At 42.1% G+C, this 18,988-nt stretch overlaps 1 protein-coding gene across 2 annotated transcripts in view; it reads right to left on the bottom strand.

The window, feature by feature from the left end:
• The window catches only part of UHRF2 (ubiquitin like with PHD and ring finger domains 2), a 74,350-nt gene extending 56,638 nt beyond the window's left edge, over positions 1 to 17,712 (bottom strand). For both annotated transcript variants that reach the window (XM_015848968.2, XM_015848969.2), the window contains exons 1-2: positions 17,446 to 17,712; positions 4,753 to 4,995 (exon numbers count right to left, since the gene is read on the bottom strand). In XM_015848968.2, the coding sequence (XP_015704454.1) occupies positions 4,753 to 4,995; positions 17,446 to 17,598 (396 nt within the window). In that variant the 5' untranslated portion in view covers positions 17,599 to 17,712. The remainder of the gene's footprint in view (positions 1 to 4,752; positions 4,996 to 17,445) is intronic.
• Positions 17,713 to 18,988: the final 1,276 nt, after the last annotated feature.

Here is an 18,988-nt window from a genome sequence, read left to right as displayed (position 1 = left end):
ACTTACTATAAAACTGCTTAACCTTATTAAACCTAATCTGTAAAACATTCAACAACATTAACTCATTTAGCTTGAGCAAGCTGAAGTTAACATGCAGTCTTCATTAATACACTGCACATTCAATATTACATTCTTATCTCACTAAAATGTGGTAGCAGGAAGAATCACAGAATCACCAGGCTAGAATGGACCTCTGGAGATCTACTCTATCCTTCTGCTCAGTCAATGGTCAGCTAAACCAGGTTGCACAAGACCATGTGCAGCTTAAAGCCTAGAGCCTCTAGCAGCAGAGACGTAATTATCATCCCCAAAAGCTATCTTCTATTAATCACAGAATCTTAGGGGTTGGAAGGGACCTCCAGAGACTGAGTCCAACCCCAACTCTTATATATTTTGAGAGGTGCAAGACAAAACACAAATAAGCGAACACACATTCAATAACTTTTACTATTTAGAGTTAAGCATTCCTTAGGAATCTGAACATGAGATAACAAATTTAACCCAAGAAAACAATGTCTAGATCATACTTAATATTATTCTCTTCACTTTCTGGTCATCTTCTTAAAAATCAATCATCTTTTTTCTCCCATATAAAATTAAAGACATGTTTTTAATTATTCTTACAAGCTACAGTATCAAAAGTACATCTTTTTATCAGGATGAATACTTCAGTCATGTAAAACAAAGAATTTCAGAACCGCCCTAAATATATAAAAATATATAAATGATCACACCTCTGTAATAACAATTCTGTAAGGATGCCTCCAAAAAAGCACATCCATATGATACTAAGTGTTCAAATTAGTTGTAGCATAAGGTACTCCTTCTCTCAAAAACATAGTTGGGACACTACTAAAGACTCCTTCTGCTGTTACTTTTTGAGACAAGTGCCAGAAAAGCTGCATCAGCCAACCCACCTTCATCATTACACTAAAAAAATAAAATACAATGCAACTTCCCATAATTCCTTTCAAACCATAATTCCCACTCCCTTCAGATTATAATTTGATGTGCATACTCATAAAACTGACTTCCCACCCTTGCAAAGCACAAAGGCAAAAAGTATTACAACATATCACTGGGAACACCACATCACAGTTTAACAAGCAGTTATCATTGTTCACAAAAAAAAGATCCAGACCACATCAGAGAATTCAAAGAAAGGTGGTCAATTCCGCTTTATGCAAGATTGTTCTGAAAGAAGTATTTTCTATTGATTATAAACTGGGAAATGACTACTTGGAATATTTTCTGAGGGACAGGAGCTTGGAATCAAGTTGCACATTAAGACTATTTTCCATAAGAAACAAAAGATACACAAAGAAAGTAGGCAACAACCCAAGCACAGTTGAAATTCTAAGTTGAAGAAGTTTAACATCAGTGTAACAGCCTAAAACTCTTTCACCATTTTGTAACTGACTTACAATCTAAGGGACCTGGACAGGCTTGAGAGGAAGGCCCACAGCAATCTCATTAACTTCCACAAGGTGCAAAAGTCCACAAGTCCCAAACCTGCGTCCAGCCAACCCCAAGCACAGATACAGGTTGGGTAGAGAATGACACAAGCACAACCCCAAGGAGAAGGATCTGGAAGTGTCAGTTGATGAAAGATTCAACACAAGATGGCAATGTGCGCTTACAGCCCAGGAGGCCAATCATAATCTTACTTGCATCAAAAGAAGCAAGACCAGCAGGTTGAAGGACATGATTCTACCCCTCTGCTATGCTATTGTGAAATCCCACCTGTAGTATGGCATCCTGTTCTGCAGCCCCCAGCACAAGAAGGACACTGAGCTGTTGGAGCAGGTCCAGAGGACCATGAAGATGACCAGAGGGCTGAAGCACCTCCCCAATGAGAACAGGCTGAAAGACCTAAGGCTTTTCAGCCTGGAGAAGACAAGGCTCTGGGGGTACCTTATAGCAACCTTCTAGTACCTGAATGGGGCCTGCAGGAAAGCTGGGGAGGGACATTTAATAAGGGCATGTAGTTACAGGACGAGGTGAAGTGTCTGTGAGGATGGTAAGGCATGGGAACAGGTTGACCAGTGAGGCTGTGAAAGCCCTCTCCCAGGAAGCATTCAAGGCCAGGCTGGATGGGGCTTTGGGCAAAATGGTCTAGTGGGAGGCATACCTACCTCTAAGCAGAGGGGTTGGAACTAGATGATCTTAAAAGCCCCTTCCAGCTGATCCCCTTTTATGATGCTACAAAACTCTATAACCTTATCAACTGTTGTGTGTTGTGTGTCTGAAAACTTCACATGAACTACTTCAAAATTTGCACCAAATTATAAAGATTGACAGTGAGACAATAATTGTATGCTGCTGCAGTTTAAGTGCAGGCATACAATTTAGTAAGAGCAAATATCCATACTGTTCAATAGGATGTTTCTGTCAATCAAACTGATACTACAAAATAACTCACAGGAACTCTGGAAAGGAACACAGGAAGTCTGTGGAAGGCTCAACAACATAAAGGGATGGTGCAAGCTGAGGGGGAAAAAAAAGATGTATTCTGATTTCACCAATCACTAAGTTTTAAGGTACCTTAGAAGATCTACAGTCCAAATTCCCGCTCAACACAAGATTAAAATTGAACACACTTAAACTCTGTTTAAATCATTATTTTAACCATCTAACAATAATTATAACTTTATTTATTTATTTATTTATTTTTAGGGACAGGTTCCATACTGGCTACACATCTTCTTGTTGGTCACTGAAACCACAAAGGAGGGCACAGCGACTGACGCTGCTCCAAACACTAAGTACCATGCATCTTGAATCTGCAGACAGTTAACCAGGGATGCACAAGACTTTGTTAAGCTATAAAAGTAATTGTAAGTAAAAGATTATTTCTTCCTATAACTAGACAGCTCCTTATTGACTGCTTAAAAAAAAAAAAAAAAGCAAAATAACAAAATTAATCCACGTATTTAGCCATCTGACATGCCTTAAATTACGTGTTTTTTATTGGCTTTTATTAAACAAATCTTCTATGTTTGAATTACATTACTTGTAAAAATTCTTAGTTTTCTGATTCTACAAGCAGAAATACTCTTGGTGTACCTACTGTTGTCTGCAGAACAGCTAAGATCAGAATGACTGTACCCTCCCACCAATTATTTTCTCTCTAGATATACTATAACTATGAAGTTGGCTCAATTTCACTGATAACTAAGGAGAAAATGCTAGGTCTCTATTATTACAGACAGCAGAATTTCCATGTAACCTGAGAGACCGGGTATCCTTGACTATGTTTGTTAATATTATCATTCCATTTTGTTTTAATTCCAAAAAAGAAGCAAACAAAGAACACATAAGAGAAAATGATTACCACTCAGCATTCTTCAAGATATGATTTAACATTCCTTTACTTTTATCTACTTATCCTCTATGACCTTCCATCTCTCCAGCATTCTCCCTATCCAATTGCATATAAACCAAAAGCATAAAGAGTAAAACATCATAACTGAAGAACTGGGTTTATTTTTGTTGTAATGGATGCAGACTAAAAAGAAAGGAAGGAAGAACACAATCTTGTGTCCTAATATTTTTAAGATGTCAATTTCACATCTTGCTCATTTTTTTGACAACGAGCTATAAAACTCATTGCACAGACTGCTGCTGGAATATATTGTAAATTAACACTTCTTAACATCTGAAACATTGTGTAACAGCTTAAATCAAACTAACCCAGTTTCCCACCTAGATGAAGTGTCTGAATAAACACGTTCCTACAAAGAAGACAAAGTTGTAGGAGTATGGCAGTCTCAACCTTCTTTTCTCTTGCTGAAAAATGTTAACAGTTACAAAAAAAAACCCAACACAGACACTTCTCAGTAAAACACAATGCTACCATTACCTGCACATATACATCTTTCTAAATACTCAGCTACCTAGAAAACTGGAAATTGCCCATTTTCTGTTTAAATTAAGTTTCTGGTATCCTAATGCAATTCTACATAACAATACAGAAAAATTCCGAAAGGTAAGAACTATAAATTAAAAAATCATGATTACTAAATAAAGTAATAAAACCACATCTGTTGTATCACATATAAAGTTCTATAGTAACATTTATCAACATGAGATAAACTTGAAACTAGTATTCAGTAAGACTGAAAACAATTTAAAAGGGGAAAAGTTACAGTTTTTCCACAGATTCCCCTCCCTGTGGATTTTTCTCCTGTTTACAGAAAACACTATTATTTCACAGGTAACTTAAACCTACTAGAGGACATAAAATATTTTCTCCTAAACTTGTTTTATCACAGTTTACAAACACACCCAAAGCCTACAACAGCCTGGCACAGACATACATTACCTTAAATGAAGTCATTTTAGAAAGCCTGACTATAATACTACCCTCAAATAACTCCTGAAAATCAGATTACCTAATCCAGATGACTGAACTTTGAAAACACAGGACTCTCAAAATTTTTACTGCTTCATGCCTCCTTAAGTCAGTTCTTCAAATCAGCTAAATATTAATATACAAAATATATCCATCAGTGAAGCTTCACAGACCAGAGATACCAATACAAGTTCAGTCTAATTTACTTTCATCAAAGTGGGAAATTACGTTAGCTCATGAAAGATGAAATAAAGACACATCTGTATGTATAAATACACACATATATATACTTACATGTACACGTCTATGTATGATTTAAAAGAAAAACCAAAACTTGAACAATAAAACCAAATCTGAAAGTATAAGACAAGTTTTCAGTTTTTAAAGCCTGTACATACCTTGTACAATCCTATGCCGGGATCAATGAGAAACGAGCGAGATGATGTAGAAGGCTGACTGGGTGATCCACTGCTTGTTTTTTTTACTTTGTTCTTACAGTTAGAAATAGCACAGGGATTGACTTCTCCATCTTGATCAGTCATAGAAGCAGAGGCAGGAGCTTCAGATTCAGAACGTATCAAAAGCTGAACAATGTCATTGAGTCCAACATTGTAGTCAAATAACGTGTGTCCATCTTCTAGCTGTCAAAAGAAAACCATAGTTGTAAAATTCCACCTTGAGGTAAATAACTAATTTACAGCTTTTCCTTTTACAGACAAAAATTACACAGATGATAAAATTGTGTCAAATTTATTTAAGAGACAAACCAACTACTTCAGGTAAATAAACGACAGCGTCTTCAGTAAAAGCAACAGTAACTGATCAAATTACCTGTGATCATGATTGAACCAAAATAAAAAAAAATATCACTGAGAGTGTAAAATTAGAAACAGACTTTTTTTTTTTACAGACTTTGGATCTTCTTTTCTATAGTAGAATAAAAAGCAGGAAGGATGAAGAAGCAGCAAGGACTAGGAAGGAATTCTCAAGCTTCTCACTGGTAGTCTTCCATTACACTAAAATGATCTCAGGACAGACAAAAAGGGAGTGAAAGTTTATTCCTTCATCCTCTCTGCCTCTTCAAGGCAAAAAAAACCAACCATATAGAAGGATGAAGTACAGTTACAAGCAAAGGCTGTACTCAATGAGTCAGTTTTCCTTCCATAATGGTTAAGACCAGTGTGAAAATAAATAAACAATAACAATCAATTACTCTCCTTACTCCCATTAACTACTATACCCACAGTGCTCTGTAGTTACCTACAGTTGATGACGTGTGCATTCCCCTAAAGCAGAGCACGCTGAAGTCACAAATGAGACTCCAGATATTTAGTTCATTGTTTGGTTACACGGTAGCATGTACAACTAAATACAGTAACGCTACTGATTTCTCTGTAGTAACCCTACCCATGTTCAGCTGAAAGTTTTCAACCGAGTTGGACACAAGGAGTACTAAAGATCTTGATGATAAGCCCAAACAGTTTTACTATCAAATAAATTCAAATCTCAAGTACTCTTCTACAGGTGACTGCCAACACTTAACTCAGGAACCCAGAGCCCTACAGCTTCATACCAGGTAGCAAGCTGCTTATCCGAGTTCAACTAACCTTTCTCCTCCCACCACATTGCAGAACCCCACACTTTTGAAAAGTCTTGAACACAAAGAATACAGAAGTTCTTACAGCTCTATGACAACCCATATTTGTGAGCTTTTCATGCTACCAAAAGTTTATATTATTGTTAAGGTTATTAAATCTTAAAAAAAAACAAAAAACAAAAAAAAACAAGGCGGGGGGTGGGAGGGGGAAGATTCTTGCATTTAAAATACACATAAACCCAAAACAAATATAAATTACTATCTTGCAACAATACATTTGATAAGGCAAAAACAATACATAGACATTTATAATGAATTATCATTCTGTTCTCAGTTTGTTTGGGTTTTTAGTTCATTTTTAAAAAAAATAAGTATTCTTTCCAGGAATAGTTTATGACTGTAGACTGATCTATGACGAGTGATATCATGTTTAAATCTGAAAACAAACTATCAAAGATAAGATTACAGACTTCAAATGAGGCAGGATATGGAGTTTGGTAAAGTGATAGTCAAGGAAAGAGCATCTGTTTTTACTATGAGCAAAAACATGTTCCTAGAATATCAGTAAGGGTGTAAATTTAGACCAAGTCAATGACTTGTAACACTGCCTTATTCTGTGGACAAGATTGTTCTTGTGTTTTAACCAAACAAAAACTAATAAAAATCAAGCTCACATGCAATCTGACTTACATTAATATAACTAATGTGTGGATCTGCAAGTATACCTATATCCACAGCGTTATTGCATCACTGACAATCGAAAAATTAAGAGTAATAAAAGTTGGAAAACAATCAGCATTTAAAGAACTTTGTGCAACAACGAAAAGAATGAAGAACTGCAAGACAGTGCTTCTTGAATTACTCTTGACACTATTCTGATGTTAATATGACAAAAAACTTGGCTACTAAGGTCATAGACCACTATAGCAAGAAAACAATAACATATCAAATCACCCTCCAGCATATCTGTCCTGTCAAACTGAAGATTTTAAAACCACCCCAGAATACACTCTTTCTTTCCAAAAAGAACCATAAGGAAAAAAAAAAAAAAAAAGAAAAAGAAAAAAGGACCAAAAGAAGCCCCCCCCCACTCCTCATATTCCCTACAAACACTGCCCTACGTTATCAGAATTCAAGGTAACCTCTCTGAAAAATTAACTATCCAACATGAAAGTAGAAAAACTTCTTCAAAAATACTATGGTTATTTGTTGGAATGGGTGCTGAACCACTAATTCCACAATCACCTTTGCAATATGCGCAGTTCTAAGAATACTTCTTGTATAAATATATAGAAAATTCATCCCACTTTGCTATATAAAGGTACTAACAGGAATCCATGAGAATACATTTGCCTGGACAACACAGCACACTAAAGGAAAAGAAAGAAATATTACTGACTTTTTTCAATCACTGAGTGTTTAAGGACACTTGTTATTATCAAGTTCATAAACACAAATGACAAGCAAAAGTAATCAGGCAAATACTAGACAGTCAAGCTAAATCTCTATTTCTTAATGGGCTGTTAAAGCTTGTACAAAAGCAAAAATAACTAAACAGGCAATTTAATTTATGATTTTTTTTGCTAGCTCATCTGACACTACAGCCATGAGAACTGTTACTAAGCAGCAGATGCCACTTTCAGTTTTCGTTCTCTTTGTGACTGACTTGCTTCAGAAGCATTTAAGATCTCATTAAATTATTTAGAATAATATTGAAAATGTCACTGAATAGCAGTTAGATTTATGGAACCTAGTGGCCCTTTTAACATATCACAAATATCCATAAGTACAGAAACAGGTTATACCCTTTAAATTTATTTTCCTAGTGTTAGAAACTATCAATTTAAAGTACTTTTCTGTAGAAGGTTGTAATAAATACTTAAAAGTAAGCCAACACTGTGCTTATACTACTACACAAGAGTGGGTGTAGCAACACAATACTGGAACTGATACCTATAACCCTTGTTAAAACTATGTCCTGTAATATCAGGCCGTAAATGACTTTAAAAGCATGTAGAAACTACAGTTAAACTTGAAATGATCACGCAGAGTGCATTATATCATAACTGTCTCAAAAAGATGTCCAATAAGTGACTCATATAATTAACATTCATATTAACTAACACCATTAATTAGTCTATAAGTACCAGCAGAATCACAGCTTATTACGTGTTATACAGCACACACAGACAAATCCTAAGGAAGCACTTAAAGTTCTCACTGGAGCGCTGTTTTTAAAGTGTGATCCAAGTGGCTGAGCTCCTAGGTCAACTTAATCCAGCTGCTCAACTTGGAAAACAAGATCTTTAATCATTCATGGAGGTGTGCTTTTGAGCATCTTCTGATGCTTTACTTTCCAAGAATTAGATCCAGCAATAAACTTGAAAGGAATACAGAATGCAGCAGAGCTCCTTAATTAAAAGTAGTAAGTTGAAAAGTTAGGTGACATCAATCTTTTACTCTATACAGGCATTACACACTCTACAAATTTCTTTAACATGAAAAGCAGAAGAGCAAATAGTTTAAGTTAGAATTAGCTTACAGGCATTAAAGCCAAGTTAGTTTGAAAAAATTAGAAAAACCTAAAACTTCCCCCCAGGTGCTCATTAAGGGCAATTAAAGTAGACTACCAGAAACTGATATTTTCAGCCTGAAGACTACTGTATATACTTTGCTCTTCTCGTATACAGGGCTGCTAAAATTGTGAATTCCACCTGGTGCTTTTATAGAGCACTTCAAGCACATCTCCAATCAGTTTCTAGCAACAAAAAGCCCAACGGAAAAATACAATTTGAAACAGTGAGTTGTGGGACCAATGGGACCGTCTCAGGTCAATAAAATTTCAGTAATCTTCAGTACAGCACAGACACTTAGCCTGCAGACCTACTGGATGATATAAGAATGCCTTACTTTTAGTCACTCATAACCTCAACTTATACCATAGTCCTATACGGACTCCCACAGTACTCAGCAAAAAGCACACTGTAAGAGGAACTCTGAAAGAGGACAACACAGTGAAATGTCAAATATTTCAGAAAGCCTTTCTTTGAATTAAAATGCCAAGCAGTTATCACCACAAACAGCATAAATACTGTTTGCTCAAGCCCATACACAAGAGAAAGTCCCACATGATAGAGAAGATACACAACCTAGGAAGACACTGCAGATTCCTGTTGATTATATCGTCTGTAACTGCACATCAGTCTCAGTAAACACACCATGATAAACGCACACTAGTCACCTGGGAACTCAATCAACATGATTAACTTCTACTCTTTTCCTACTAAAAATAAGCACGGAAGCCTACAGTTTAAGGCCACAGCCTCCATCTAAAGGATTTTTTAACACCATTAATAAGAAACTGTATGCAGAGTGTACCAGTGGTAATACTAAATTTTACCTTATGGTTTGGACTAACTATAATTTTAAAAAAATAAAAATAAAAAAATCCAGTGTACAAGATTACTGTCAACATGAAAACAGTTGAAAGCTTCCAGAAAAAGACTGGGTTGAAAGGAACCACAGTGATTATCCAGTTTCAACTCCCTGCTATGTGCAGGGTCACCAACCACCAGACCAGGCTGCCCAGAGCCACATCCAGCCTGGCCTCGAATGCCTCCAGGGATGGGGGCGTCTACAACCTCTTTGGGCAGCCTGTTCCAGTGCATCACCATCCTCTGTGTGAAAAACTTCCTCCTTATATCTAACCTAAACCTCCCCTGTCTTAGTTTAAAACCATTCCCCCTTGTCCTATCACTGTCCACCCTCATAAACTGTTGCTTCCCCCCCAGTTTGTAAGCTCCTTTCAAGTACTGGAAGGCCACATGAGGTCTCCCCAGAGCCTTCTCTTCTCTAAACTAAACAAGCCCAGTTCCCTCAACCTTTCCTCATAAGAAAGGTGCTCCAGCCCTCTGATCATCTTAAACTTCTTGACTTAATCAGACCAAGGTGAAAATAACCATTCTCAGTCTCAACACACAGCTCTTCAAGATTCACATCCAAAACTCTTCCAAATTATTATTATTATTTTTTTTTAAAAGTAGTATCTCCAGGTGCTGCAAATTATTTCTTCCTGTATCACTGGGTGAGCATTGGGAAAAATACAGATCATGGTCTGAAAAGGCAACTAGCCTGCAAGAAAGGGCTAATTAACTTGGGAACAAGTGAACTGCTTCTAGTTTCTGCATTAGCTTGAAGAAATTTGTGAGAATCTGCTCTGTAGCTGCAGCTAAGTAAGCCTTGGCTTCTGTGAATGACCTTGCTTACTTTCTTGCTGTTACATACATGGCAGAAGGACTAGAGTTGCTTGGGTATCTTACTGGCCATCTGCTGGGGGAAGCCCCAGTGTGGACAGACACGCTACCAGCTGGCCACCACCAGTAACAAGGACTTTGGGGAAGGCTCAACAGGTAACTAAGTACTTCTCTATTAAACTGATGAACGTTAACTTGCCTCTGCATGTTTTCTTCAGGATCAGTAAACCTTGTGCAGTAGCACCAGTACTTTTTCATTACAGCAAGATACAAAAAACTTGTTAGTTTAGTTAAGATTTTCTTATATGCAAGTCTCAATTCCATTACAGGAACTAGCAGGTTCACTAATTTCTAGGTGGAAGATAAAGTTAGAGCAGAAAGTTTTCTTCCTTAGTTCTCAGGAGTCTTTACTTTAGGAAAGTAAAATTTTATGACATCTACTGTCTGATATTGAGGATTACTTGTCACTTGTAATAAAAATGAATGCCAAAAATATAAAGTTGTGCTGAAATCCTTAGAAGCATGGAAAGACCCATCCATCTCTGTGATGATCAGACCACAGTTACCAAGTACCTCCTCTATTATGGTATGGACTTCTATAGCACAAACAACAGAATTTCAGCAACAGTGGTGCCAGGGAGCGCAGATGGTTATTTGTAGCTTTTTAAGACACCTGTAATGAAGAGCTAGTTGTTATATGAACCTTCTGTAACCAATAAGGAATCTAAGTAAACCTAACAAATCTAAATCAGCAAGGCCTTTGACACAGTCTGCCACTGCATTCTCCCAGAAAACCTGGCAGCCTAGAAAAGCTTGGACAGGCGCATTCTTTGCTGGGTGAAGGACTGTCTGGATAGCCAGGCCCAGAGAGTGGTAGTCAATGCAGCTGAATCCAACTGTCCACCAGTGGTGCCCCCCAGGGGTCGGTACTGGGGCCAGTTCTGTTCAGTATCTTTACTGATGACCTGGATGAGGGCATTGAGAGCACCCTAAGTAAGTCTGCAGATGACACCAAGCTAGTAAGAGTTGATCTGCCTGGGAGTACGAAGGTCCTACAGAGGGATCTGGACAGGCTGGATGGCTGTGCTGAGGCCAACCGGACAAAGTTCAACGAGGCCAAGTGCCAGGACCTGCACATTAGCCACAGCACCCCCAGGCAATGCTACAGGCTTGAGGCAGAGTGGCTGAGAAGACTGTGTAGAGGAAACAGACCTGGGGGTGTTGGTCAGCATACAACTGAACACGAGCCAGCAGGGTACCCAGGTGGCTAAGAAGGCCAATGGCATCCTGGTTTGGATCAGAATTAGTGTTGCCAGGAGAAGTAGGGAAACAATCATCCTTCAGTACTCAGCTCTAGTGTGTTTGTTCCTTGAGTGCTGTGGTCAGTTTTAGGTCCTTCAATACAAGAAGGACATTGAGGCCCTAGACCATGTTCAGAGAAGGGGGTCTGGAGCACAGGCCTTATAAGGAGCAGCTGAGGGAGCTGGAATTGTTTAGAGAAGAAGAGGCCTGGGGTGACCTTAATGCTCTCTACAACTGCCTGAAGGGAGGTTGTGGTGACATGGGTATCACCCTCTTCTCCCTTGTAACTAACAACAGGATGAGAGTGAATGGCCTCAAGTCGTGACAGGTGAGATTCAAGTTGCATGTTTTGATATATTTCTTCTTCAAAAGAGTTGTCAGGCATTGCAACAGGCTGCCAAAGGAGGTACTCATAAAAGGTTCAGATGTTATACAGAGGGACACGATTTAGTGGTAAACATTAATGATAGGTGACAGTTGGATCTTAGAGGTCTTCTCCAACTTCGGTGATTCCATGACTCTAAAAGTAATAATTTAAGATCCAGGTGCATCAGGGCAGTTATTTGCATGGAATTTATCAATTCAGTGATTATGAATGTGCATCCAGTTAACACTTTTGGAGAAGGGAATTCTCATAAACGATACCAAAATTTGTTACTGGCAGGCAACAATCATCATCCATGAATTAGGTGCTTCATGTATTTAAAAGTGTTGAGGAAGGGAAAAAGTTTGTTGGTTTTTGTGGGGGGCTTCCAAACCACCACATCCAGGTTCCATACACATACATACCACAAAACAGAGCCCTCAAGCTAGCTGCTGTTTCATACGAAACCTATTACATTTTAACAGTTTCCTAATAATGAAGTCAGTATAAAGTATTCTGGTTTTATATTTGCTTCAGTATTTCCTTCAGTTTGTTTAGGTGTCCAGAATAACAAAGCTAATAGTAGAAGAGACTGAGGAGTTGCCTTAGTAACTTTAAAAATGTAACAAGAAGTCAATTTCAGTAAACAATTTTGCAACCAAGGAAAACTGTTAATAGGGCTGCCAAGTAAATTTTAAGTATAGTCCATGAATGTTTCAGGAATTTCTCGAATGCAGTCTGACCACATCTGCCCTGAATACTCCAGATTGTGCTCTTAAATCAAGCTACAGAGTTACTTACTACCTGCTTTGCTGAAGGAGGACAATCACTCCCCTTGTAAGGCTTCTTCAATTTATTTCTCCAAGATCTAAAGCTGCTCAAATTGAAGACTTCTCACACCCATATTCTGCCTGAAGCAGATTGGTTTTGGACAGCTTCAGTTGAAAATGTTTACAATTTTCCAAACAAAGCTGGGAAGAAATTGTATTAAGTAACTCGATTGTTTTATGAATAGGATTGGCGCTCCCATTCTTTGGGGCAAAACTCAAAAAAAGCTTTTCTTCTGGAAATCCATCCAAGCTGTTAGTAATTAAAAAGCCTTTAAACATACAGTTTACAATCCTGAAACTTAAAAGTCTCATGAAACTCTGTCCAACTGCCAATTCAATTAAAGACATATCCCATTGCCAAATTTATAACTGTGCGCTTCACCCAAGTTCAAGAGTCAAGGTTGCTTTAACACAAGAAGACTCACATGCAAAAAACTACAATGCCTCCACTCCTGCTACTCCTCAGTCTTTTCAATTTAATTTACAGAAACAAAACCCTAAGCACTTCAGAATCATAGCAGTGACCCAAAAAATTACGCGAGTCGCCTTTAACAGGTATGGAGCAAGATGCATGTTTCTTGTATATATGCATGCTTGTGTATACAAGCAGAGATACATTTCTTCTGATGAACCTGATTTGCTCACTTACTTGAATTTCAGTCTGATATCAGGACACTGAACAGTTTAAACACTCCCACCTCCACCCGCTCATTTCAGTCTTTCACAAAATAAGTTTGGAGCTCTGCCCTTACCAAAGGGCACAAGAACCTAGAAGATAATTTTTAATCATTGCTTGTATTGAATTTATATGGCATAGTTTTGTTACTATAGGACTGCAGGGGTAGCCTCTGCAAGAAGTCACCAGAAACTACTCCCATCTTAAATTCAACCAGTTCAAGATAGCTGCAAAAGAGAATCACTGCTGGCCAACAATAGTTGTGCCTCTGTGATAGCATATTTAAGAAATATTAAAATGAAAAAGAAAAAAATAACAAAAAAAAATGCAGATGTGAGGACTGAGAAAACACGAGAAAAACAGCCCTGCAGACACCATGGTGTTGGAAGAAACAGAGGGACAATAGAGAGGAACACGATACAGAAACTGTCCTACAGCCCCTGGGTACCACACGAAGCAGATCTCTATGTGCAGCCATGGAGAAGCCCACAGTGCAGCAGTGTGTGCAGCCCGAAGGACACTGCAGCCCAAGGCCTAAGCTGCAGCCCAAGTGGGAGCAATCCACTCCTGAAGGATGGACACCCCCACGGTGGAGCAGCTCTTGAAATCCTGTATTCTGTGGCAAAGAACCACACTGTAACAGTTCACTAAGGACCATAGCCAACATGGGATCGGTTCCACCACAGGAGCTGTGGAAGACCGTGAGGAAACAGGAAGAGCAGAGACAGTGTTACCACCTGACTGCAAATCCTTTTCCCCTTTCTCCTGCACTGACCAGGATGGAGATAGAAAGTAGAAGAATCCAGGCTGAACCTGAGCTTGGGAATAAAGGGGAGAAGGTGTATTTATAGTTTGTCTTTTTTTCCATTTCTTACTCACTACACTTATCAACTGACAATAAATCAACGTTAACCAATCCAAGACTCTTTTGCCTATGACAGTAACTCAAGAGAGACCTTCCCCATCCTTATCACAACCCAGAAATTTGCTCATTTTCATCATATTTCCTTCCCCCTCCTTTTGCTGAAGGGAGGGAATGAGAGGCTGGCACCTGGCAACCACTTGCAGTTAACCCACCACACTGATGTGCACACAAACCAGGAAGAAAAACATCTGGGTTCCAATATTCTTGCTTCTCTACTCTGGTAAGCACTAAAGAAGAGCCGCATGAGATGACTGTCTCTTAAAAGACAACAGCCATCTACAGGCTTCCACTGAAGTCAAATTCTAACAGGGTAGGAGGGAGTAATGAAAGAAGCCAAGACAAATTAATTTGTCATATTCCATGAAGAATACACATTGCTATACTATAACAGCATTTGTGTTTACTTCTATGCAAAATCCAAGTCAGTTGTGAGATCTCCTGCACAACCTTCAGCTCTCTGGTGAATTTTCAAACTCAGACTTCATCGTATTTTTTTTCCTGATCAATTTTTCCAGCATTACTACTGAAATATAGAAATCACACTGATTATTAATATTTGGTCACACACAAAGTCTGCCCTGTTAGGTCATGATGCCCAGATTTTGTCTACTCTCATATCTCTTTCATTTTCCACAACAAACACCGTGTCTTTAATACTCCCACTAGAAAGAGCTACACAAGTTTTCTAATTAGGACAGACAGCATACTGCCAACAGTTAAGTTAAACTGCTTTGTCTAAACTTTTTGACAGAGAAGCTCCATACACTGCACTGTAACTCAGGAAGTTTATTAGGTTGCTACAGCACAGCAAAGAACTACGCATAAAATCTCCTACAAAAATTTTACCTTAATCTACAGAACAATTCTACTTCTTCGCCTAACAGTTTAGAAATGGATCCTCAGAGTCACAGATGTCTCCATGGATCAAGGAGACTAAGTTAGAGAATAATACTGTTCCTGTTCACTCTTCGGTGCCACATGTGCACAGTAGGTCCTCCTGGCAGGAAGAGCTGAAAACAAATCTGTTCAATCATGTGCTGCTTTTCAGGGTTACGCAAGAAAAAAGTAGTAACATCAAGTATCACATTAACCACAACACTAAGTGTTGACCATTGGTCCTAGGGTATCTTAACCCTTAAGAATAACAGATGAAGAACAGCCCAATAGTTCCCGCTTCAGTGTTTGAAGATCAAATCCCGGCAAATTACAGTGTGCAAGGTAAACTGTATTGACTGGAAATGGACACTCCTAGTCCAAGAGCAAAATAGAAGCCATAGCTTAAAATGTTAGTTGAAGCTTAGTTCACAACCACTGCAAGTTGAGACCATGAAGGTGTTGAAATTTAGCCCATAAACTGTGACTCACTTAGGTTTTTGTATCCATACAACCTTGTACACCTCACACTTCCAGAAGAAAGGCAGCTATTTAATAAGTCTGCCTGTACCCAGTACTCTGGAGATCAATTGAACTCTACAGGGTCCTGAAGAAACTACACTAAGTAGTGCCCAGCAGCTGGATCACAGTTACACTAGCAGACCACACAGATTTATCCATACCAAGTGCTAAACACTTGAAATGGAAGAGCGCAAACAAGATGTTTTCTCAACAGTTGCAGTAATTTTCAGTTTTTTCATGTTGTTTACTTCAAATGAAAGTTTTCTGCTCCTTTCACCTGAAATATCCCTTTTCCCTGATTTTATCATGTTCTTGAGAGAGTTGCAGCTGTTTACACTTTCCTTTGCTCATATCTCTCTCCACACTCCGTTTTACTTGTGCAAGAGCAGTCCTTCTGACCTTTTTTCTACTTACAAACACCATGGAATCAGAAAAAGCAATCCATAACCACTAAGAAAACTTCAGACTTAATTATAGTAACTGTAAGAAAATGGACATAAGTGGTGGCAGAATTAGCAAAGCTAAAAAGATAAATAAAAAATAAAAAAAAAAAAAGAAAGAAAAAATGAAAAGAGATCCCTTCTCCTTAATTGTTTACTAGACATTATTGCAAATGAGGCCTGGGCTGAATGAAGTACGCTTAAGTATGCACTGGACTAATAAATGCAGGAGGGTACAGTTCACTACTGGCTCTCTTCCTTGCTTCTCAGGTAAGCCCTGTGTTCCACAGCAAGTCCCACACCAAGGGATGCACTGGGGCAACACAAGGTAAGCAAGTTACACAATGTCAGGGCTGATGCTCCTTATTTGGCCCTTTCAGTGAAGCAGCAGGCTGCCCACAGTGCTCCTGATACACACTGTCCTCAAGTGCTCAGTCCCATCAGTGGGTACATGCAGGGTCTGCTCGTAGCTTTAGAACCCAGGCTCTGCATCGACCCGCTGCATCTCACCTCCTGGGCATCTCTAAGAGAAAAAATAAACAACCCTATTCCTTACATTTTTTTTCCTGTTGGTAGAAAAACACCCCTCATCAGTTGCAGGGCAGAAGCCTCAGTGCTGAGCCGGAGCTGACACTGCGGCAGCGCTGCTGGAGGAGCTGCATCTCGAAGCCATGCTCTGGGAACACACCACACACCCCTCTGCCAGATGATGGCTGCGCCTCTCAGCAACCGAAGCGCCGCGTAGACCTCCTAGTTTATGTAACGCAGCTGACAAGGTTACACCCTTCGGAAGGCACACGCAGCCCGAGGCGCCGTGTTCCATCACAGCACATCTGGAGCGGCGGCAGCGCTCCGTGCCAAGGGTCGCGGTCCGGCGGGGCCCCAAGCAAACCAACGGCCCGGCCCGGCCGTTCACATGGCCGCCCCCCGCGGGGGATCGGGAGCGGCGCCCCGAGCAGCGCTCAGCGCGGACGGGACGGTAACGCGGGGAGCCCCGGGCGCCCCCGGCCGCCTGTCACTGTCACGGAGGAGCGGCGGAGGCAGGGGCGGGGGAGGAGCCTCCGCCGCTCAGGTGGGAAAACACAAACACAAAGGGCCCCGCCGGCACCTGCCGCCCCCGGGAGCGGGGCGTCCTGTCAGGCGGCCGCCCGTCTCCCCCCGCCCCGCATCGCACGGGCCCGGTGGGACCGGAGCCGCCGACAGGCGACACGCGGGCGGGGCGGGGCGCACACAAAGAGCCGGCCGGGCAGGGAGCGAGGGGCGCGGGGCAGCACCCCGCCCGCCGCCCGACACAGGCGGTCCCGCTCACCTGCTTGCCCCGGTAGAAGAGGCGCTGTCGGTCGGGGCTGACGCGGAAGGTCTCCTGGATCTTCTCCCGCAGGCACTCGATCTTGGTCAGCCGGCTCAGGTCGTCGATGGTCTGCGTCTCGGTGCCGTCGATGGTGCGCACCTGGATCCACATGGCTCGTCCGGCCGCGGCGCGGGGAGGCGGGACGCGGCCGCTCCGCCGCTCTCGGGGTGCGCGGCCGTGGCGTGCGAGGCAGGAGGGGAGGGAGGGGATGGGGCCGGGCGCGTCCCCGCTCTTTGTTCGGATCGGCGGGGCAGGTTTTTAAATCCCGCGGAACGGGCGCGAGGTTCCCGGGCCGCCGGCCCCGCTCGGAGGGGACGCGGGGAAGGACGGGACGGGACGGCCGAGCCGAGCGGGGTCCGCAACGCGATAGGCCGCGCCGCCCCGGGACAGCGCGGAGGGGAGGCACGGCCGGGCGGGGAAGCGCCGCGGCGGAGCTAACGGGCACCGCAGGCAGCCATCGCCAACCGGGGAGTGTTTACCAGGCGCCGCCGCTCTCACATGGAGGTCACGGCGCCAACGCTGCTCTCGCGAGAGCCGCCGGCCGCGGCCGTAAAGAGACAACAACACCGGGGCGGGGGGGCGATGAAGCGGGCAGCGCAGCGCGGCGCAGCGCCACGCCCCCTCCCGCTCTGCACGGGCCGCCCGCCCTGCAGCCGCAGTCGGCTCCACGCCCCGCCCCGCCCCGCGGATGGAGCCAGGCGGGGGAGGGGATGGCGCGCTAAGGGACGGCGACCGTTACGTCTCCATGGCGGCCGAGCGGGACGGACACGGTCCCTGCTCCGCCCGCCGCGGGACTCGACGTCTGCGGCCGAATCCGGCCCGGCGTCGGCGGGGCTGTACGGGAGAGCCGTGCTTAGGCGAGCAGTAGAACGGTGCGGGGATGGCGGTGAGCGTTACCACAGAATGAACATCTCGACGCAGCCCCGTGCAGCATCCCTCCAAAACACAAATTACGGCCTACCGAGCCCGTTACATTACACAGGAAAACGCCGGGACAAGAAGCAGCAATCCTCGTTTTGTGTTTTTTTTTACCGCAGATGATGTTGGTTTACTTGCTGTCAAAAAACTTGGTGATTCTACAAGTTGACATGAGAAAAATGGAGACGTGCCATCCTGATGTGGTTTAACCTCAGCAGGCAGCCGCACCTAGCAGTAAAACCCGTGGGCTGAGATTAAGAGAGATTAACAGTTAAAGCAAAAGCTGCACCCACAGGCAAAGCAAAATGAGGAATTAATTCAGCAGCTCCCGTCGGCCCGCAGACAGGTGATCGCTGCTGCCGGGACTGCAGCTCATGTTAGGTAGCATCACTTGGGAAGGCAAACGCCATCACTGTGAACGCCTCATGCCTTTCCTCTCTCATGTCACCCTTGTAGCTTTCATTGCAGAGCACGGCCACATGGCATGGAACGCCCTTCGGATGGACAAGGCCGGCTCTCCTGTCTGTGCCCCCTCCCAGCCTCTGGGCACCCCAGCTCTGCAATGGACACTGTGCGAAACAGA

The sequence above is a fragment of the Coturnix japonica genome, chromosome Z, assembly GCF_001577835.2.
Source record: "Coturnix japonica isolate 7356 chromosome Z, Coturnix japonica 2.1, whole genome shotgun sequence".
In the NCBI taxonomy this organism is placed as follows: domain Eukaryota; kingdom Metazoa; phylum Chordata; class Aves; order Galliformes; family Phasianidae; genus Coturnix; species Coturnix japonica.
The sequence above is the reverse complement of the archived record's forward strand: the minus strand, read 5'-3'. Positions and strand labels throughout refer to the sequence as shown.